Source organism: Carlito syrichta, unplaced genomic scaffold (genome assembly GCF_000164805.1).
Source record: "Carlito syrichta isolate Samal-C Ts95f unplaced genomic scaffold, Tarsius_syrichta-2.0.1 Scaffold315149, whole genome shotgun sequence".
NCBI lineage: Eukaryota > Metazoa > Chordata > Mammalia > Primates > Tarsiidae > Carlito > Carlito syrichta.
Window position 1 is genome coordinate 527,165 of NW_007259245.1, and position 23,668 is coordinate 550,832.

Here is a 23,668-nt window from a genome sequence, read left to right on the forward strand (position 1 = left end):
ACAGCCTCCCTTCCATATGGATGATTTCAAGTGGGACGTTCAGTATACCCCGCCATGAAAAACTGTTGAAACGGTCACATTGAAAGACAGAGGCTACCCAGGATTTCAATTACTTCCTCACACATAAATCCAGAATCTCCTCCATTTTTACATGTTTGTTATATATGTATGGATTCCATTTGTGTATGCCTTTCTAAAAGTATTACTTATTCTCTACATAAAATTTGAAGAAAAGATCAAAGTAAAAATCATCCATCAGACTTAGAGCCTATAATACTGAGTGATCTTTCACAGAAACAAAGAACTGAGTATCACATGTTCTTACTCATAAGCAGACCTTGAACAATCATCGTAATACTATAACAAAAGGATTGCCCGTAGTGGGAAACTGCCGGGAGTGGGGCAGGGAAGCGGAATTGGCAGTAGTGGGAGTCTGCCTGGGGAAGGGGATGCACACCTCATTACCAGGGGTACCTGCATAATGAACATGCATATACCTAACCCTGAATTGTACTCCACATCTTTAAAATAAAAAAATTAAAAGTTAAAAAAAAAAATCATCCAGCCGGGCTCAGTGGCTCAGCCTGTAGTCCCAGCGCTTTGGGAGGCTGAGGTGAGTGGATTGCCTGAGCCCACAGGTTCGAGACCCACCTGTGCTAATTGGCGAGACCTCATCTTTACAATAAAATCAAAAAAATTAGCCGGGCGTGGTAGTGCACGCCTGTAGTTCCAGCTACTTGGAAGGCTGAGGCTGAAGGATCACCGGAGCCCAGCCTTCCAAGGAGCGGCCACTGCACTCCAGTCTGGGTGACAGTAAGACTCCAACTCAAAAAAAAAAATCATCCATCATTTCAACCCCTAGATAACATTTTAAAACATTTTTTTCTTGCTAGTAGCACCCCCCCTTAAAGGGTTGAATAAATATGCATTTAGTTAATTAATGAATTAATTTAGCTAGTGCTTAGTATTACAGTGCAGAAAGCAAAAGACCTATGCCCAAGGACAACAGCCATTGTCTTACCTTTCCCACAAATGTCCCCAAGCCTAAAAAGTTGACTGCCCCTGATAAAGAAAGAGAGAAATATAGATGGAGGGAGGGGGTTAGGTAGTCTCTAGGTCAGACTCATGGCAAGAGAGTACCTCGAAAAAAGAACAGACTCAACTAACCCATCTAACTTATAAGAAGGAGATGGTGGAGAGGTACAGTCTTTGAAAACAGAGGACTCCGTTCTCTGATAAGTATGACTCAATCCACACTGGGAATCTGACCAATTAGTTTAGTAACTTCTCTGCCTCCATGGGAACTGGGAAGTGGATGCTAGAAAAGTGATGGGAAGCAGGAATTTTTCCTTTTCCACTTCATTCCCAACTTAGACTTCTCTCATCTGACCCACTGAATCTTTCAGCCAAGTCGATGGTTGTGCATAGCTGCAGCTGTCCTTGAAAAGAACCGGGGTCCACAGAGCTTCAGGAAGTCCTGCCCACGTGCCGTGTGTGCTTTCCCAGGTACTTTTCACGGCTCCTGTGCAACTTATCTACCTGGGGCCAGTTCAAGGGTCACCCCCAGGACATTCTGATATCACCCAAAACTGGCCTTCTGTCAACTGTAAGGCCATTGTCAAAAATACCAGCTACATTGTCCGTACTAGCTTGGAACAACCTCTCTGAAAGGAGTTCAAAGTCCAAAGCATATAAAAATGTACAAGACCCTAGCAAAATGTTATTATCTCATGTATCCCACTTTTCCAAAATTCCAGAGTCAATATAGTACCCAATAATATTGCAAAACCCACAAAATTTAGGCACAAACAACTCCTCATTCATTGTAGCACCTGCTAATCTAAGCCCTGTTTTCTTCTTTCCAAGCAAAACCAGAGTTTGCAGAACCTGATCCATATTTAACCCTACAGTGCTATTGCCAGCTGTGTCACCTAAGGGAACTGGACAGACAAAAAGCAGAAAAAAAGAAGGAGAAACTCATCTTTGTTTCATCATCACCAAAATTAACACTAGTTTGAGAGGAGACCCAAAAAAAACCCGGAACTAAGTTTTTGGTGGTGGGTCCCTTATAGCACAGGCTTTCTTCATTAGGTAAGTGTTCAAGGAACCCATCAGCATCAGTGTACCAGCTAGTGTTGTTGTCAGAGGCTGTGTTCAGCCTCAGTGATTTTTTGTTTGTTTTTTGAGATTCTTTCAATACGTTTGCCTATTTCATGATGGGTGATTTACGAACACACCTGCCCATACCATGCGGAGTGTCCAGGAGTTTTTGACCAAAAATGATTTGACAACCATGCCCCACCCTCCCTATTTACCTGATCTTGCCCCAAGCAACTTTTTTTGTTTCCCCATAAAAAAGTCCTCAAAGGGAAACATTTTGCTGAAGAGGTAAAACAAAAAATGGCGGAAGCACTAAAAGACATCAAAATTGATAAGTTCAAAAAGCATCTTTATAGGTGTATTGCACCAAATGGTACCTGAAGTTTAAACATGTAAAAATAAATACACAATTTTTGATAAATAAATTCTGGCTTGGGGGGGTTCTTCCTCATATCTTCTAGGTTACCTAAGGCCTATAAACCTAAAACTCAAACCAGATAACTTCCAAAATAAGGGAGAAATTGTGTCATTCTGCTTCCTATATCTTTTGGGGAAAAAATATAGTTATAAATAATGCACTATCAATTTCATATGGAATATGAAACATTCCTATCTTTTTTTTTTTTTGAGTTGAAGTCTCACTTTGTCACCCAGGCCGCAGCTTTGACCTGCTGGGCTCAGGCAATCCTTCTGCTTCAGCCTTCCAAGTAGCTGGAACTACAAGTACACACTACCATGCCTGGCTAATTTTTTTGATTTGTTGTAGAGATAAGGTCTTGCCAAGTTGTCCAGGCTGGTCTCAAACCCCTGAGCTCAGGCAATCCTCTTGCCTCGGCCTCCCAAACTGCTGGGATTACAGGCTTGAGCCACCATTCCCAGCCAAAACTCCTATCTTTATAAAAAGTCTAGAAATGTGCACACATAGACTCAACCTTTTCCTAGTATGTATGTAAAGCCTTTTCATCTCAATCAATCTCTCTCTCTTTCTCCCCTCTCTCCTCCCTGCTCTCTCTGCTCTCTCCCCCATCTTCCTCTCCCTCTCTCTCCCTCATGTCACCCTTTTGGTATTTACCCCTGAAAAAAGAGGTTTATTTTGCAATGCAAGTTTTCTATAACACAAAGCATTAATTTCTAGTGAAAATTAAACTTTTAAGGCCTGGCTAACCGTTTAACAATGAAAAGGATAAGTATTAAAAGAATATGAAGAGCCGGGCTCGGTGGCTCAGCCTGTAATCCCGCGCCTTTGGGAGGCTGAGGTGAGTGGATTGCCTGAGCCCGCGGGTTCAAGACCCGCCTGGGCAGTGAGACCTCATCTCTACAATAAATCAAAAAATCAACTGGGCATGGTAGCGCATGCCTGTAATTCCGGCTACTCGGAAGGCTGAGGCGGAAGGATCGCCGGAGCCCAGCAGGTCGAGGCTGCGGTGGCCGGGAGCGGCCACTGCACTCCAGTCTGGGTGACAGTGAGACTCCAACTCAAAAAAAAAAAAAAAAAAAGAATATGAAATATTTTTCAGAGGGGGAAAAGTGGATTATGCATCAATTCTTTTTAAACAATCAATAAATAGAAGGAAAAAGGCAAAAAGAGTATGGGAACATGGGGGGAAAGTAGTCAAAATAATCTATAAATGGGACCCACCTTTTCTACTGTTTAATCTCTCAAATTGGCAAAAAATACATTTCCAGCAAACTCAATATAAATAACAAACAGTAAAATGTCAGAACCAGTTAAAAGGAAGTCTGGATACTTGACACAGGCAGTGACTTTGGTAGCCTTACAACCTCACTGCTATAGACTAATGTTTGTGCCTTCCCAACCTGAATTCATATGTGGAAGCCCTAATCCCCAATGTGATGATATCTGAAAGTGGGACCTTTGTGAGGTAATTAGCTTGGTTTAGGTCATGAGAACGGGCCCTCATAATGGAACTAATGTCTTTATAAAAAGAGAGATGCATGATCTTTCTGCCATGTGACGGCACAAGCAAGAAGGCAGCCATCTGTAAACCAGGAAGAGAGCCCTCACCAGGAACCAAAATCACCCACCTTGATCTTCGACTTTATAGCCTTCAGAACTGTGAGTAATAAATATTTGCTGTACAAGCTACCCAGTCTGTGATTTTTTTTTCTAGCAGCCCGAACTGACTCAGAACCCACAAAGCAAATCCTTGTAAGATTCTGACTCTCAAAAGAAGATCCAACATCTGGCCAGGCTCGGAGGCTCAGCCTGTAATCCCAGCACTTTGGGAGGCCGAGGCGAGTGGATTACCTGAACCCACGGGTTCGAGACCCACCCGGTAACTTAGCGAGCTCTCATCTCTACAATAAATCAAAAAATTAGCCAGGCGTGGTAGCACACGCCTGTAGTTCCAGCTACTTGAAGGCTAAGACGGAAGGATCGTCAGAGCCCAGCAGGTCGAGGCTGCAGTGGCCAGGAACGTGCCACTGCACTCCAATCTGGGTGACAGAGCAAGACTCCAACTCAAAAAAAAAAAGAAAGAAAGAAAAGAAGTCCAGCATCCTTCCCAGGGCTCTGTGCAGGGCAAGACTTTTTTCTTCAACTGCTGGCTCTGGCTCCATTTCTGTTGGCCCAGTCCCTGCAGCACCCTCTATCTGCACTTCTGTGGGAGAGTAAAAGGAAGAATGTGATGAACTGTGCTACTGTCAAGAACTGAGGGCAGGAAGGGAGGCTGAGAAATCCGAAACACATCTAAAGGATCAGAAACCCTCAGACAGAATGTAAGATTCCACAGATGGAAGATGATAGCGAGAAGCTTATGAGAAACTCCAAACTGGCAAGGAGGCACCAAGCTAAGCTAAATACACAGTGAAAAGAATTTCATAAAGCCTCTGATTCCCACTACCTAGAGGATGTGAAGTAAGGAAATAGTTAACATCAGGATGTATGTATCTGATTAGGACCATTTTCTAATTAAGTATGCTTCCCTAGCTTGAACTAAAGAACCCCCACGAACACCTCCCACACAAGCAACAGCTTCTCCCCACCTCTCCCACCTGGCATGTCCATCCAGGACAGTTTGTGGTCATTTGATACAAACTCATCTCTGAACCTGCCCAGAAAAATGTGTTTCAGAGCCTTAAAGAGACATGTCTAGTTCAGCCAAGTGTCCTGTACATGCTGGACAACGTGTTATGGAAAAACACACACTATTTCCTGGGCGTTACAGGATGATATGTGCATGCACCTCATTTATCACTGTTTTCTCTAACAGTCTGACACTAACCTGCTCTGTTACAGCGTCTCAACATCTACAGATACTCTTCATAAGTGGCCTTCCTAAATCAGTCAGATAGTTAAGATCACTGCCTGCCATGAGGCAATGATTCCAACAAATTCCAAATCTACAAATATTCTATTTTCATGAAATCCTACATTAATGGAGCACAATGTTCCTTTTTTAGGAAAGAGAGCTGCTTGCTGTAAAGGCTGCATTCTGGGTGTCAGGGCTCCTATGAGGGCCCCAGCACCCAGTTACTGAACCCCAGGTCTGAATCAACTGCAGTGGGAAAAGCAGCTGCCAATTCAATATCCAGCATGTCAGATGGCCTGGCATTCTTATATGTGCTTTGAGTTGCCACGTTCCAGGTACCAGAGAGCCAGAACTGGTGGGTGGGCTCTCCTGAAGCGGGGAATTGCAGGCCCAAATGTTTCTTGCCGGCAAGATTCTCTTCCCAGAGAATGATTTAGCTCCACATACTGCTGACTAAGTTAGACCTGGCTGAGCATCAAATAGATGAGAAAATGTAGTGGTGTGTCCTATAGTCTAAGGGAAAATTGGGCAAGGAGAAGTACCCTCAGATGAAAAGGGAAATTGAGGGATAGAGAAGGCTTTTCCACTCTGATGGATTCCTGTAGCTGTTTGCCAAAGAAATCTACCCCTGGGGATTGCACAAGTTAGGCAACCTGTGAGGCAGGGCCAGCATCTCATTCACAGGATTAAGACGTGGTTCTCTATGTTACCCACCTCCAAGAGAGCCATTCCTGTAGACTTCTTCTGTGTGGGCAGTGCCCTGGAGCTAGTGACACATCAGTGCTGTTAATGAGGTCACAAGAATGTCTGGTGACATCTCAGAAAGGACATCTTGCCTTGTACTACCATTCCTCTAAGACCTGTGTATGGTCAAGGACATACTCAGGCAGCCCAAAGGATTGTTGTAGCCCTCTTAACCTCCTGAGTAGACATGGATTTGAACTCTGACTTTCTTCACCATGAAGTCTGTTTATCAGTTAGATCTTCTGAATTAGCCACCTGACTTTCATTCATGGTTCTCCTCTTGATACAGGCTTAGAAGGCAATGAATTGGTTTCCTCCATTTCATGAAATGGTGGACAGTACTGAGCCCTGTATATATTATATTTACATTATATTTTTCTAAATCATACATATCTATGATAAAGTTTAATATGTAAGTTAAGCACAGTAAGAAATTAACAGTAGCTAATAATAAAGTAGAAAAAATACAGCAATATGCTGTGATAAAAAATTATCTAAACTTATGAATTGTTTATTTCTAGAATTTTCCATTTAATATTTCTGGACCACAGTAGACCCCAGGTAACTGAAACCACAGAAGCAAAACTGAGGATAAGGGGGGACTATGGTATTCAAAGGCAACAAACCATTCCTTTAAAAGATCATGTTGAGATTTCATCTCCGCTCCACACACACTCAAAAGCACTGTCACTCATACATTTACACCTTTGTCCCAATATATCCTTGCATTTCTTGGCTCCGCTAACCTGAAAAAAGTTGGTTAATATCTAAGAAAAGTATATCCTTCCCAGAAAGGCCCATGAAGCACCCTCACAGGTGAAGAGCTGGCTCTGACATTTTTGATCAGCACAGGATATGGGAAAGGGTTTCCATTTGGCCCTTCTCCCTCCATCCCAGGTGCTATACTTTCTACTTTCTGTAATTTCTACTTTCTAGAGCTCTTCAATATGGTAGTCTGTCAACCTTACGGCCTTCTGATTTTTGTGTCCTTTCTGAATTCCATGCCACTCAGTCCTCCACCATCTGACCAGCCATGAACCTGACCTCTACTTGGACTGAAATGCAGAAACCTATTTTAGTAATACAGGATTAGGGTCTTCTGTGGCACAGAAAGGCACTAGACTTTGTGATGGTGTTACTTCCCCTCCTATGCTTGGCCTCAGAGACACTGCTAGGACACTTTACCCTTCCGCCTGAATGTTTGGGGGAGGCTTAGAGAGGACTCAGGGGTCTTCATCCAGGACGGAGGATTGCAGCATCAGCCCTGTGTGATGCCGTTTTCATTCATACCTACTTCTTATGCCTTCTATATCCCTTTTGACAAAAGATGCCAAACTCTAAAATATTGAAGATGGTTTATTCTGAGTCAAACGTGAGTGACCTTAGGCCTGTGACACCTGTCCCAGAAGGTCCTGAGAATGTGTGCCTGGGGTGCTTGAATTGCAGCTTGGTTATATACATTTTTAAAAGACAGAAATTACAAGAAACCATAAATCAGTGCATGTGAGATTTACATTGGTTAGGTCCAGGAAGGTAGAACATCTCTGAGTAGGAGCTCTCAGGTTCTTGGTGGGTTAAAAGATTTCCTGACTGGCAATGAGTAGCAAGAGTTATCTAAGGAGCCGGGCTTGGTGTCTCAGCCTGTAATCCCGCACCTTTGAGAGGCTGAGGTGAGTGGATTGCCTGAGCCCGCGGGTTCGAGACCCGCCTGGGCAGCAAGACCTCATCTCTACAATAAATCAAAAAATCAGCCGGGCGTGGTAGCGCATGCCTGTAATTCCGGCTACTCGGAAGGCTGAGGCAGAAGGATCGCCAGAGCCTAGCAGGTCGAGGCTGCGGTGGCCGGGAGCGGCCGCTGCACTCCAGTCTGGGCGACAGAGTGAGACTCCGACTCAAAAAAAAAAAAAAAGAGTTATCTAAGGAATTTTGGAAATGGTGAAGGATATGGGTGGCTTGTTGAGGAATGAGGATAGAGTCAAGTTTCTTGATATGTAGATGAAGCTTCACAGGTGGCAGATTTCAGAGAGAATAAGTGGTATGTCTTAAAAGGTGCCCAGAGTCTGGGAGTCCCCAAGTGACAACTTTACGGGGTCATAAAATACTTTGATTTCCTTCTTTTTCTGTTTTGTGATGTTATGCTAGAGTTAAGTTGAAAAGCTAGCCTCATTATACAGGGTTAATAAACCCATCTGATGAGTTTATGTAGGGTATGACTCCCTAGACCCCTTAGCTAAGAATTTAGACAAAGAAAAAGAAAAAAAAGTTCAGAGTTTAGTTCTCATCCCTCTTCAGGGATTTTTTTTTTTTTTTTTTTAGTATTTTCGAAGATTCAACTTTTGGTTTTCTTGATCCACTATGTATGTTTGTTTTCTGTTTAATGCTTTCTGCTCTTATTCTTATTTTTATCATTTCCTTCTTTCTACTTTCCTTGGGTTTAATTTGTTGTTCTTTTTCTAATTTCTTGAGATTGCTGCTTAGCTCGTTGATTTTTAGCCACTCTTCTCTAATGTATGCAATGAGACTGTCAATTTTCCTCGAAGCAGTTTTTATTTTGCTTTATTTTGGTACAATTCTTACTGAAGCACAACACACGCACAGAAAAGTGCACAAATTTAAGTGCAGAGCTCATGAATTTTTCAGAAAGGGAACTCTTTCACGTAAACAGCACTCAAATCAAGAAGCAGAGCTTTACTCACATTTTAATCCATTCTGTTTTTCTTCATCCTTCTCACACATCTGTGTTTCTGTCTGGGATCATTTTCCTTTTAAGAGGAGAGAGCTCCCTTTAGTATTTTTTTAGTGCAAGCTTACTGGTGATAAATTCCCTCAGTTTTTGTTTTTCTGAAAACATCACTATTTCACCTATACTTTTTAAGAACAATTTCAGGAGATACGTTGAATTCTAAGTTGGGTGTTATTTTCTTCAGCACTTAGGAATGTCATTTCTCTATCTTCTAAAAAGGAGGTTAGTCTTTTTGTCATTACTTTGACAAGAAGTCTTCTTTTTTTGTTCCCCTTCTGATGCTTATAAGACTTTTATCTTTGTCTTTAGATTTCAGCAGTTTAGACTATGTGCTTAGGATAGGTTTTGTTTTTATCCTGGGGTTTATCCTGAGGCTTATCTCCTCAAAAGTTACTTTTACAGCTTTCTCTAGAAATCCTGTCACATATAACATCATTGCATTGTGTTCTTATGTTCCTTTTTCTCTACCCTTTTTTCTTTCTCTTCACCTAGTATGACCCATCGTCTTTCAGTTTACTAACCCCCTTTTTGCTGAACCTGATCTGTTGCTAAACACACATATCATGCTCTTAATTCAGCTATTCTTTTTTTAATAATAAAATCTCCATTTGCTTCTTTTTTATTGGTTCTAATTTTCTGGCAAAATCTACACTTATTTATCCACTTTCCATATAAATCATAGCTTCTCTAAAGTTTTTACCAGATGACTTAACATCAGGATCCTATTTCATTTTTCTTGCTTCTGTCTATTGCAATACTTGGGTCATTTTCTATTAAATGCCATACACTGGGTGTGAAATATGGTAGATACTTTAGGTGACAGCATCTTCCCCTGGAGAGGGTTTGCCATTTCCTCAGCTGGGAAGGAGGGGTGCTGATGGCCTTAGCTCAATAAGAAGATGAGCTAAATGGAGTGCAGTCCAATTCTGGTAAACCACAGACTCCCTCTGGCTGGCCCCTGTTCCTTCTCCAGGGCTTTCAGCAGGAAGCCTCTCGCTGCCAGATCTCCTCAAAACCAAGAGATGGAAAATTTTGCCTCAACTTTTCAAATGTTTTCATGATTAGATTTTTAGTCTTTGACCTGAAAAGCTTCAGGATTCAGCAAATGTCTGAGGGGAAAACAGCTATGTTTTGACATCTCCAGTGCTGTCGCTCTGACACCAACCAGCTGGCCACCAGAGAAAAGGGGCTGTAGGTTATTGGTTCATCTCATCAGTCTCCCCATCATCCAGAACTTTTAGTTTTTTCCTCTTCCATTGCACTGCAGTGCCTTGCAACATTTTGTTTTCAAATTGGCTTCTCTAGTTAGCGGCAGGAGCATCAATCTGCTGCAACTACTCTAACCTAGCAGGAAGAGGAAGTCTCTAATTAGTTCTAGCTCCACATGCAATAGCCCTAGAGATCAGAAACTTTGACAGAGGTGGGGGGAGGGGAGTGACAGTAATCTGCACTAAAGTAGGAAACAAAATGCATTTCTTAGATTGTTTTTGAATTTGGAGATGGCACCTGAAATAAGAATTTCTCATAAATTGAAGTTACAGTGTCATTTCACATCATGGTTCATTTTTATCACTTTTTCTGTGGTGCCATATTTAAAAACATTAACATGGGATACATCCTTCTAGACTAAATAGGAGATTAGCCAAATCACACATAGTTCTTAATGTAAGAAAATCAGTTATTATAATTACTTCAAAAAAAAGTTGCAATTAACCAGTATTCATTCAAATAACCAGACAGTTCATAATTTAGTTATTAGAGGAAAAAGACGATCATATGGCAATGTGTATATGTCAGGCAAATGTGAAATACTTATAGATACAAACAACTCTGCTTATTCAAAATTTACGACTTAATTTTTCCAATGATTTTCAAATTTAATTTAATTTTAATTAATATAATCAGTCCATAATATAGCATTCTAAATCATAAAAACTTCAGGAAGTATAAATCCAAGTAAGATAACATCTGTACTAAATTACAAAATTTTGATCAATATTATATTCTGTAATACAATAAGATTATTTCTTTTGTTAGTCATCTTTTTTTCTTTTTCTTTTTAGAGACAGGATTTTGCTCTGTAACCCAGGCTGGAGTGCAGTGATACATTCATAGGTCACTACAATGTCAAACTCCTGGGTTCCAGTAGTCCTCCTGTCAGCCTTCTGAGTAGCTGGGACTAGGCGTGTGCCACCACACCCAGCTAATTTTTCGTTTTTCATAGAGCTGAGGTCTCACTGTGTTGCCCAGCTTGGTCTTGATGACTCTTGGGCTCAAGTGATCCTCCGGCCTCAGCCTCCCAAAATGCTAGGAGTACAAGCAGGAACCACCACACCTGGCCCATTTATTACTTTAATGATAATTTTACCACAAAATATCATCTGAATGGCAAAACACCATAATTTTTCAGGACTATTTATAGTAGAGCAAGAGTGTGTTTGTTGTTGTTCCTGTTATTGTTTTGGTACAACTTAATATGTCTTTTAAGGTTACATAATTTTCTCTGTTGGAATGAGTTCTTGGATAGAAGCTGCTAAAATTAAATGCAGCAGACAAACGTGTAAAAAAGGTGACTCTGCTTCCTTCTGGTGTTGATTCAAAACCAAAGTCTCATGCATAAGAAGCTTTAAATTCTACTTTAAGGAGATTCAACAGGCAGCATCAGTTTCAAATTACAATAAATTCTCCATTGTTAACTGTTTACATTTGTAGTGGAATTGTCAATGTTAGATGTCTCATCAATGGACATGAATTCCATTTATCCCCATTTATTTGGAAATCTTTCACCCTTCCTTTTGTTTTGATCAAAAGTCACAGCACCTCTCTAAGCTGCTTGTTTCTTGAAATCCATTTAGTTCGTATTTGTTTTATAAAAAGAAAAACAAATGAACATATTGCCATATAGGATCGAATAGAAAAGGACTTTAGGTTTTATACCATTGATACTGATTACTTATCCAAAATTACTGCTTTTGCTATTTCCTCTCACTAAAACTAAATGTTCTTCAGACTCAAGTTATATCTTATTATTCCATTGTTTCTTGATCTTTTTGAGCATTTGAAGCTGTTGTTGTTTCCATTATTCTTTCTAGATAACTATTGAGGCTGACTCTTTCACAGTGATTATAGATTTCTTAGTTAAAATTACTTTTCTTGGATTTTGAGGATATGGTTCATCCTCTATATAGATCTAGATATAGATTATCACATCTATTTTGTAAGTGAAATATTAGTAGGTTTAAGTTCATTGTTCTTGCTTAAGATAATGACTACATTGATAAATTCGTTCTTTCTGCAACATAAGTGACTTCACAATGGAAGTGCTGTGCTGATCATCTTTGTCTGTCTAATTTATTAACTCTGTTTGCACTTTGGTTCTAAGATTTAGGTGTTTCTGCATTGTAACATGTGGGTAGCTGAAAACTTGCCATGAAATTCAGGTATTCATGGCACTGGCAAACTGCAATGTCTGGGCAGCAATATTCTTTAAAATATTCTTGAAGAATATTTTTAATGGCCAGGCACAGTGGTTTATGCCTGTAATCCCTCCACTTTGGGGTGCCAAGGTGGGAGAATCATTTGAGGCCTGGTGTTTGAGACCCGCCTGGGCAATATAGCAAGATCCTGTCTCTACGGTTAAAAAAAAATTGGCCAGCTGCTTAGGAGGCTGAGGCAGGAGAGAATCCCTTGAGCCCAGTATTTTGAGGTTACAGTTAGCTGTGATCGAACCACTGCACGCTAGCCTGGGCTGCAGAGCGAGACACTGTCTCCAAAAGAAAAGAAAAAATAATATTTTTCCTGATCGCAGAATTCTGTGTTGACAGTTTCTTTCACACTTTGAAGTTCTCATTCCTTTGTCTTCCATTGTATCTACTTATGTTAAGAAGTCATCTGTTAGTATAATTGTCACTCCTTTGAAGGTATCTAGCTTTTTTTTCATTGGCTGATGACATTGTCTTCTCTTGTCCTTTTATTTTTGCTTTGATATCTGGTTGCTTTGCTCCTTTTGGACTTGTGGGACTTTTTAAATCTATAACTTGATGTCATTCTAGATTTAGCACCATTGTCTCTCTCTCCCCTATTTGATTTCAGTCACGTATTTTAGACTACCTGCTAATATCCTGTGTGTTTCTTACTTTTTCTTCTGTGTTTTCCACTCTTTTCCTCTGCATATCATTCTGAAATTTTCTGACCTACTTCCAGTTCCCTAAATTTTCTCTTCCATGTTATTTAATCTAAGGTTAAACCCAGCCGAGCTCAGTGGCTCATCCTGTAATTCCGCACTTTGGGAGGCTGAGATGAGTGGATTGCCTGAGCCCGTGGGTTCGAGACCCGCCTGGGCAACTTGGCAAGCCTTCATCTCTACAATAAATCAAAAAATTAGCTGGGCGTGGTAACGCATGCCTGTAGTTCCAGCTACTTGGAAGGCTGAGGCGGAAGGATAGCTGGAGCCCAGCATGTCGAGGCGATCTTGGCCGGGAGAGGCCACTGCACTCCAGTCTGGGTGACAGAGTAAGACTCCAACTCAAAAAATAAAAGTAAAAATAAAAAAATAAAGTTTAACCCATCCATTGACTTTACTATTTCAAAATTATAGAATTTTTAGAATTTCTCATAATCAAAATTTCCATTTGGTTCTCAATAGACTTCATTTCTTGAAGACTGATATTTTCAATCTTGTCTTTTATTTCCTTGAATATTTTAAGTATATGTTTAGTAAAGCTTGCGTTTGATAACTTTGATGTCTGGAAACCATAGGCCTCTGCTTATATTGCCGCCTACCTCCTGCTGTTTCTTCTTTCTTTCTTTCTTTCTTTCTTTCTTTCTTTCTTTCTTTCTTTCTTTCTTTCTTTCTTTCACCCTGCCTTGTCTCTGCTTGTGCTTGGTCAATTTTAATTGAAAGCTGCACAATATACCTATAAATGAAAATAATATGTAAATGAAAGCTTGTAGAAATATTTTGAGGTTTATAATGATGTTATTTTCCTCCTGAGTGGTTTTACATTTTCTTCTGACTAATGAGTAGCAACTCAGAATAACCTCAGTTAAATTTCAAAGCTTAAGATGACTCGGAGAGCTAGGGCTGGTAGTCTATATCTCAACAATATATCTGTTTAGTTAAAGTCCCAACTTGATTCATGAGGGATTTATCAGCGTCCTCTTCATCGGTAGATTTTAAAGTTTTATCTCCTTAACCCCTGCAAGTCTGTCAAAGTTCCTTTCAGCTTTCCACCTCTCAGATGCTTCTTTTAGAATCAACACATGCATCCCTAGGGAAAGAAGCCCAAATCCTGAGCTTATCTCTGAGTTTTCATCTTCTGGAACTTGACCTCCTTATTTTATTTTCCACTGCCTTGCTAGGTCTCTGATGCCTTCAGGCTAGGGTTTCCAGATCTAGGGGGAAAAAAATTACAGGACACCTAATTAAATTTGAATTTAAAATAAACAGTGAATAATATTTTTAGTATATGTATATCCCATGCAATAATTGAGACATGCTTATACTAAAAATTCATTCCCTATTTATCTGAAACTCAGTTTTAATTGGATGACCTGTATTTTATCTGGTAGTTCTGCTTTTGGCAGAGTTATTTCTCTTTTTTTCTTTTTCTTTTCTTTTCTTTTTTTTTTTTGACTTTTCTAAATGTTCTCTGAATTATCTAGTACATCATTACTTAAAGTGGAAGTTTACTTTTGTTAACTGGTCAGCAAACTTGAGTTATTAAAATTTGTTGAGAGACAAATCACAAGATGAAGAGTTAATATGTTTGCTTAAATCCTAGTCCTACCATGAGCTATGTGTGTGACCTTATATAAGTGGCTGTAAATTTTGGCCTCATTCTCCTTAGATGTAAAATAGGAATGATAGATGACATTTACTGAGGTCTGATTATATGCCAAACATTGTGCTAAACATGTAAAAAAGAAAAGACTAGTAGCAATTGCCTATATTTTATAGAATTCTTGTAAGGATTAAATTAGAAAATATTAGGAACGTCCTGGTACATATTAAATGCTAGTTAACAGTTAAGATCAATTTAAGCCATTACTTCTAAACTTAATTGGACATTTTGCTTGCTCAAGGTCTACTGACATCATTGCAAACCCATGTCTCGAGCTTACTAACCCCTCAAAAATGTAGGGGAAATTACCAAAATAAAGTTAAATAACATAAACTTTCTGAATACATATCCCTAAATAAAGATTATAGTTGCAAACTTACATATTTATAAAGTAGAAATTTCAGTTTTGCTCTGCTTTGTGAATAAGCTGATCACCCCCACCCAAAGTGGAAAATAAATCATGTGCCAAGCAAAAACAACCAAAATGTTACAAAGAGCTCTATTTCAAACCCCCCACTAACCTGTAAGGGGTTAGGATTCAACTTCTTCCTCTAGTGGTGCAAGAGCTACATACTTTGGTGAGCGAGTGTGGGTTAAATTTCAACCCCCCACTCACTCTTTGGTTGAACATCCTCAGCTAGGACTTCCCTGAACAGCTATATTGAACAGAAGGACGGCAACTCATGTGTCAACCACCTTGTGTATATCATGCTTTATACTTTATTCCATTTGCTCCGCATGACAAATGTACATGAAACAATATCTACAAAGTGGGCAATGGCATTGCCATTCTACCTAAAGACTAAACCTCAGAGAGTCTACATAACTCACCACTAATAAGAGGTGGTCAAGAATTGGGATTACATCTAGTTGATCTGACAGTCCTCTTTCCTTCACTTTGCCTTCCTATACTTCTATAACTACATACATAATTACTGTAAATAAACAATGAAAATACTACAGCAGAGATGCCTTGAGTCAGGCTTTGAGATTTTTGCATTATTATTATTTTACTTAGAAAATCAGAGAGAGAACTACTACATAAGTCTCCGTAGACAGAGTATCTAAAATAATAATGAACAACACTTTAATATTTCTTAGCCTTTGAGTTTTGATATTTTTCTCACAGAGAGCAGCAATCACTAACTGTGTAAATGTCTTTATCTGCATTTGAGTTGATTTTATAAGTCAATTTTAATATTATTCTAATATCAGACTATAGAAAACTACGTATTCTTCATTAAGAATTAGGACTCGCCAATATCTTCTCTGGAATTAATAAGACAGTAGGGTCAATGAAATGAAATGAATCGTTTATTAGCCATTTTTCTTTTTTTTTTTTTTTTTTTTTGCGTTGGAGTCTCACTCTGTCATCCAGACTGGAATGCAGTGGCTGCTCCCGGCCACTGCAGCTTCGACCTCCTGGGCTCGGGCAATTCTTCCGCCTCAGCCTTCCAAGTAGTCGGAACTACAGGTGCGCGCTACCATACCCGGCTAATTTTTTGATTTATTGTAGCGATGAGGTCTCACCAAGTTGCCCAGGTGGGTCTCGAACCTGTGGGCTCAGGGAATCCATTCACCTCAGCCTCCCAAAGCGCGGGATTACAGGCTGAGCCACCGAGCCTGGCTTATTAGTCATTTTTCAACAGGTATTCATGGAGGACCCCTACACTACATGACACTGGAGATGTGAAGATAAATAGTACCCAGTCTCTCTCCTGGAAAAACTCAGCATCAAGTTAATTAAATGGATTAGTTTAAAATGTAACTGTCATGAGAGTAAGAGCAAAGTAGCCTTGAATTTTGTGGAATGAAGTGATTTTGTAAAAGCCATGCAAAAAATCATGTTATATATTGTTGTATACATTTAAACGTTTATGGGTAGCTTCGCCTCACAGCCCACCTACTTAAGAATTTTGTGAAAATTCTTCATAAAATAACATTTTAAATAATGTAATATCTCTTTAAAATTTGAATGGGAAAATAGTTTAAATTACAAGGAGTATTTAGGTTAAATAAAAGGAAGATCTATAAATAATCAAGTTGCTAAATACTAGGAGATGCTGTTAAAATACTTGTTTAAGAAGAAGATAAAATGTTTGCCAACGACTTCTCAACAGAAGAGCACCCACTACTTGAGGCTCCAAAATGGTAATGTAGAAGCAAGCTGGTTTCACTTCCCCCCACAGAAAACCAAGACCAAATATATAGTGCCAAGATTATCACCAGCAATATCTCAGAACTCAAATATGAGGATGAGACATTCCCAGGGCCACAGAGAAGTGAAAAAACTATGAGCAGACAGCAAGAGAATCAGACTTTCTCATCCATAATCCTCCTCCCCCAATCTGCCTGGCACCAAGGGCATAGCACATTTCCCCCAACTCACAGTTTCTACACTAGAAAAAACGAGTTCAAGCTCAACAACCAACCAATTGGGTTCCCTGGTAGGAGGCCTGTCCCTGCCTCAACCTATAAAAAGCATCAGGAATGTCTGAAGGGAGAAATATTCCTAAGGAAAACCATATACAAGGGTGCATGGTGGGACTATCATTTCCAGACATGGAAACTCTGCTCTGTAACTCAGTCAAAGAAGATGTCAAACCAGAGTGGCTGTTGAGCAGAATCACACCATGAGAAGTTCATTCCACAGATCCCTTGTCACAAACCTCTAGTCAGTTACTCATGAGATATCCCCTTTGGGACCTCCTATATTCAGAGAGGGCCACACTCCGATTGTTTGCTAGAACTGAGGCAAACCTAGGCTTAAGGTGCCATCTAGTGATAAAAATGAGGCAGTGAACTAATAAGAAAAAAGAAGGAAAGAAAATCAGCAGGCAAATAACGAAGAATCTCTAAGCAAATATAACCAATAAATAAACAAAACAAGCTCAGATTTTAGTAGTTCATGCCTATAATCCCAGCACTTTGGGAGGCTGAGGAGGGAGATTCCTTGAGTCCAGTCATTTGAGACCAGCCTAGGCAACATGGCAAGATCTTGTCTCTATTAAAAAAAAAAAAAATCAAAACATTAGCCTGGCATGGTATCATGTGCCTATAGTCCCAGGTACTCAGGAGTCTGAGGTGGAAGAATTGCCTGAGCCCAGACAGTTGAGGCTTCAGAGAGTCATGATTGTGCCACTGCACTCCAGCCTGAGCAACAGAGTGAGACTCTGTGTCAAAAAAAGGAGGAGAAGAAAGAGGAGGAGGAGGAGGAGGAGGAGGAGGAAGAGGAGGGACAAAAAGCCAAATAGAGATGACTAGAATAAATAAATAATGGTTCAATGCAAAGACCTAATTTTACATCTACAAGAAACAATCATAGGTAGACCCTAAGGAGACAGGGATATGTGAACTCTCTGACCAGGAAATTAAAAAAAAATCCTAAAATTTATTAGAGAAAATTTAACAAAGAGATTAAAATAATGTTTTAAAACTCAAACAAAAATCTTGGAACAGAGAGATACATTCACTGAACTGAGAAATTTATTAGAGACTCTCAACAGCAGCTAGATTGAGCAGAGGAAAGAATCAGTGAGTTCAAAGACAGGTTATTTGAAACTATATAGGGAAGAAAAGGGGAAAAAATAACAATGACCAAGAATCACCTACAGGATATAGAAATTTACCTCAAAAGACCAAATCTAAGAATTATTGGTGTTCAAGAGGAAGGTAAGACCAAAGGTTAAAAAGCTTATTCAAAGAACTTATAACAGAAAATTGTACAAAATGTAAGAGATAAATATCCAGGTTCAGAAAAATAAGAACACCAAACAGATTTAACTCAGTAAGACTACCCCAAGACATATAATAGTCAAACTCTCAGAGATTAAAGAGAAAGAGCATTTTTTAAAATGTCAAGAGAAAAGCACATAACATATAAAGAAGCTCCAATTCTTTTGGTAACAAACTTTTCAATTGAAAGCAAACAGGCCAGGAAGGAGCAGGACAAGATTTTCATAGTGCTGAAAGAAAGAAAAAAAAAATTGTCACTGAAGAATACTGTATCCAGCAAAGCTATTATTTGAATATTAAGGAGATATTGCTTTTCTCCCACAAACAAAAGCTGAGAAAATTCACTACCACCAGACATGTCATTCAAGAAATTTTAAAAGGAGTTCTCAAGATAAATGAAAAAGACACTAACATACAAAAATAAAACATTTGAAGATATAAAACTCACCAGTAAAATTAAGTGAACAAACCCAGAATACTCTAATACTATAATTGTGATGTGCAACTCACTAAAAATTTCAGTATGACACCCCAAAAACAAAAACAAACCTATCAAAAACAATAATACTTACATCTTTGAACATAATGAATATGGTTTAAATGCATGCTGAGAAAATTGTAGACATTATTTACAAAAATATAATTGACAGATTTGAGTTTGAAGGAAAGCAAACTGTGATGTCAAGAGGCAATCATTGATATGCACAGGAGTTTACAAAATATGTCTCCCATCTATGCCTTTCAATAACTTCTCAAAGTCTTCTTTCAAATTACCAAGATATTCATTGCAATGAATTAAATAATAGGAAATTACAGAAGAACAGGTGGTAGGTATTAAACTACCTCAAATCTTGGAACTAAGGGTTTAAAATCTCTAATGGGAAAGGTCCAATGCTGAGAAGTCCAGATAATAGATTCAACTTGGGTACGAAAATATTAAGGTCAAAACAATTTTTCAGAAAAGACACATTTTTAGAAAGAAGTCCAATCTGTCCATGAGGCCACATGTGTTTAGACTGTCAGGTGTGGCCTGCCTGACTTATGGGAAGAATTACGTTGCAGTTTTTGGAGATGTCTTCTCTGGTCATGACTGTCTGGGTTACTTCTCAGTCCCATTTTATTTTTGTCTTTCAGCTGAAACTAAGATCTGCTTCAAATACTACCATGGAGTGAGTGGAGCCCTGAGAGCTACCACTCCCAGCGTCACGGTTAAAAACTCAGCAGCTCCCGTAAGTCTTATCTCTTCTTCTTTGGTCAGACATAACTCTGGTGCATTTCTTCATGTTCCTATTTTTGTTCTTGTGTGTGTGCGCATATACACACACACGTCTGAATATATACTGACAGATGGATTATAAATAGATAAACAGGCAGACATCTTAAAATAATGAAGAGGGATGAGACCCAAAGCCAGCTTGATTGAAGTACATGCCACTTGTTTGTTAAAGAAATGCCAAGCTTCTGTATTTCCCTAGAAGGCCAAATGTTTTTTAACAGAGATATGTTTAATAGAAGTGAATGTTTTTCTTTGGAACACATTTTTTTTTAATTTCTTAGTTTAAAATGTTTATATTTTCATATCTTTTTAGGCTTATAAATAAGTTGATGGAGTGGAATTTGTTGTCTCAGATTGATTTAATTATGTAAATAAGGATACTGTGCTCAGAGAGACTAAGTATTGTATCTTAGGTCACACAGCTAGCTCATTGCAGATCCAGGATTTATTTACTTATTTGTTTATTTATTTCTTTGTTTATCATTTTAAAGATGTGTGATACAATTCAGGGTTAGATATAGATCCAGGATTTTTTTTTTTTTCTTTTCTTTTTTTTTTTTTGAGTTGGAGTCTCACTCTGTCGCCCAGACTGGAGTGCAGTGGCCGCTCCCGGCCACCGCAGCCTCAATCTGCTCGGCTCCGGCGATCCTTCTGCCTCAGCCAGAACTACAGGCATGCGCTACCATGCCCGGCTAATTTTTTGATTTATTGTAGAGATGAGATCTTGCCAAGTTACCCAGGCAGGTCTCAAACCCGCGGGCTCAGGCAATTCACTTACCTCAGCCTCCCAAAGTGCTGGGATTACAGGCTTAGCCACCGAGCTCGGCTAGATCCCGGATTTAAATCACATCTTTCCCCCCTATTTTGTGGCTTTACTCAGTCCTATGGCAATGGATGCCATCTTTTCCTAAATTACAGTCTAGTTTTTATCTTTGTGCTGCTTCTTACTTAGTTCTCAATACTTCTGATTTTGCTTAAATCTACTTGGAAATTGCATTCCTTCTCACATGAATCAAAAATTACCGAACAGGGAAGGCTGTACAAAAACAGCGAGGACTTTGTCATGCTAGTGGAAGTAAAAATGACTTATTTTTTTTTCTATGTTAAAAAAACAGAAGACATATTTGCAATGAACTATAAATGATACAGAAAGGCCTTTGGCTCCAAAATAATCCCATTTTGAGTTTTGCTAATCAGTTGAACAGCATTCCAAAAATGAGCCAACCAAGGCCTTGGTAGTAAAGAGTAGGACAAGCAGGCCCCAGGGCCCAAAGTCCAACTGCCTTGTTCCTGGGGTTCCAGCAGGACCAGATGCTGGGCTGGATTTACCGTGAGGAGCCACACAGTGGGGAAAGGGAGGGAGGGCCATGTGCACTTTTGACAGCTTTACCATGTTTCCCTCCACTAACCATGCAGAAGTCTGTGGCTTTTCTGGATGGGCCAGGAATGGGAGTGTGGGAATCCGAGGAAGCGTCCACGGAGTGCCATCCCTCCTCTTCCAGGCCCATTTCTATGAGAAGTCCTTAAAAGAGATACCCAAAAAAGCCAAACAGGTCCTGATACATGTCAGCCCATCAGTAAGGCTGGAGGGACAGTTAAAGTCAAGGCAGAAAAAAAATTGAACTAAAAGTTCAGTGGACAAAGGAGAAAGACACTGGACACACAACAGACAGAGAGAAGGGAGGAGGCAGGAAGTGGGATAAAGCCAGATCAGGAAAAGCCTTCCACATGCAGATCAGGCCTCTGCTTCTGCAAGCAGTTCATTTAATTAGACAGTTCTTTACAAGACACACTGATCTCTCAGCAAAGATGGACCATGCCCATTGAAGGGACTAGCCTGCTTGTCCGAGGCTGAAAAGGGAGAAAAGAGTTCCTCACTTTCTTCTGTTCCGAAGTGGTACTGTGGGTGAGGGTTTACCAGCCCTGGAATTCAGACAAATTCTTACCTGAAGCACTTTTTTCTTTAAAGAAACTTCCTAGAGAATTTGACATCTCTATTTGAACTCAGCTTACTAGAGACTCCAGATGTTCCCCTGCTTCTCAGACCAATATGAAATGTGACATACATCATCATAGTGGTGTACAATATGAGCTTAAAATGAACAAGATGCCACTACTCAGAAAATGGCCTCAAAAGTGCTGTAAGCAGCCCTCCAGAATGGGATAAACTGTCAACAAGTACATGTGCCCCAGGAACTGCCATCACCAGAAACAAGGGCTTACATCTGGGAAGAGGAAATGAGGTATTTCCATCATACTATTGACAACATGGTTCAGGAGATGACACTGATTCTGTTTCAGCCCGGCTTCATCTTTCTCATCTCATGTGTGCTACTATTCCTTATATTTCAAACTCAGGAATCTTGAACTATTTTTGGCATATTGCCTTTGTCCTTATTATTATCTCCTTAATGATTTCTCACACAAATCAGTAGACATTTGGGTTGACGCTTGAATATACATCCCACAGACAACTTTTGTTCTCCAAGCATGTGAGACAGCCCGATTGTAAAACCCATGTGATGCCAGGGACAGAGTGGGAATTCTTGGGATCCCACTGCCACGTTGGAAATGAGCCCTCAGAGTCCCATGACAGAAGGGAGCATGCACTTTTCCACAAGACTGTTTTAATGGAATTAGTTTTTAAGTGGTATACTACCACTATTCTCCTTTCTGTCTCTGTGAATTTGATTATTCTAAGTACCACATGTAAATGGAATTATACAATCTTTAACCTTTTGTGTATGGCTTTTTCACTTTGCATACTTCAAGGTTCATCCACATGGTAGCATGTATTGGAATTTTAGGCCTTTTTAAGGCTGAATAATATTTTACTATATGTATATACCACACTTTTTTTATTCACTCATCCATCCTTATCTTGGATCAAGGACATGGCATTTCTTTCTTATCCTTATCTCCATTATAAGTTTTCCAGATTTAGCAATAAATCTGAAATACAGAATGTCCCGTTGAATTTCAGGTTTAAGAAATAAAATACATTTTTCGCATAAAAATGCCCTCTGCAACATTTGAGACACTTATACTAAAAAAAAATTATCTGAAATTCAGATTTAACTGTATGTCTTGTATTTTATCTGGCATTTCTACAGTCCACATTTAGTAAAACCACAAATAAGAAGATTTCTGTCTACTTGGGACCTTGAGTTGCTAGAATTCTTGCTATTTTTTTTTTTTTTTTTTTTGAGTTGGAGTCTCACTCTGTCGCCCAGACTGGAGTGCAGTGGCCACTCCCGGCCACCGCAGCCTCGACCTGCTGGGCGCCGGCGATCCTTCCGCCTCAGCCTTCCAAGTAGCCGGAATTACAGGCAAGCGCTACCACGCCCGGCTGATTTTTTGATTTATTGTAGAGATGAGGTCTCGCTGCCCAGGCGGGTCTCGAACCCGCGGGCTCAAGCAATCCACTCACCTCAGCCTCCCAAAGGCGCGGGATTACAGGCTGAGCCACCGAGCCCGGCTGAATTCTTGCTTTTTAATCATATCTTAAACAAGATTAATATAAAGTAACCAAAAGTATAAGAAAAGCATGCAACATTTATACACAAATCTTGGTTCACAAGGTTTGTCTGATATATATATATGTGTGTGTGTGTGTATATATATATATGTATATATATATGTATATATATGTGTATATATGTATATATATGTGTATATATGTATATATATGTGTATATATGTATATATATGTGTATATATGTATATATATGTGTATATATATGTATATATATATGTGTATATATGTATATATATATGTGTATATATGTATATATGTGTGTGTGTGTGTGTATATATATATATATATATATTTGGGTTTTTTGTTTGTTTGTTTGTTTTGAGTTGGAGTCTCACTGTCGCCCAGACTGGAGTGGGCGCTCCCGGCCACTGCAGCCTCTCCTGTTGGGCTCCGGCAATCCTTCCGCCTCAGCCTTCC

At 39.5% G+C, this 23,668-nt stretch overlaps 1 protein-coding gene across 1 annotated transcript in view; it reads left to right on the forward strand.

The window, feature by feature from the left end:
- Positions 1-23,668, forward strand: part of HECW1 (HECT, C2 and WW domain containing E3 ubiquitin protein ligase 1) — a gene marked incomplete at its 3' end in the record, with an annotated part of 437,085 nt that overhangs the window by 228,517 nt on the left and 184,900 nt on the right. Inside the window, exon 4 of the mRNA XM_021706110.1 lies at positions 19,572-19,666. Within this exon, the coding sequence (XP_021561785.1) occupies positions 19,572-19,666 (95 nt within the window). The remainder of the gene's footprint in view (positions 1-19,571; positions 19,667-23,668) is intronic.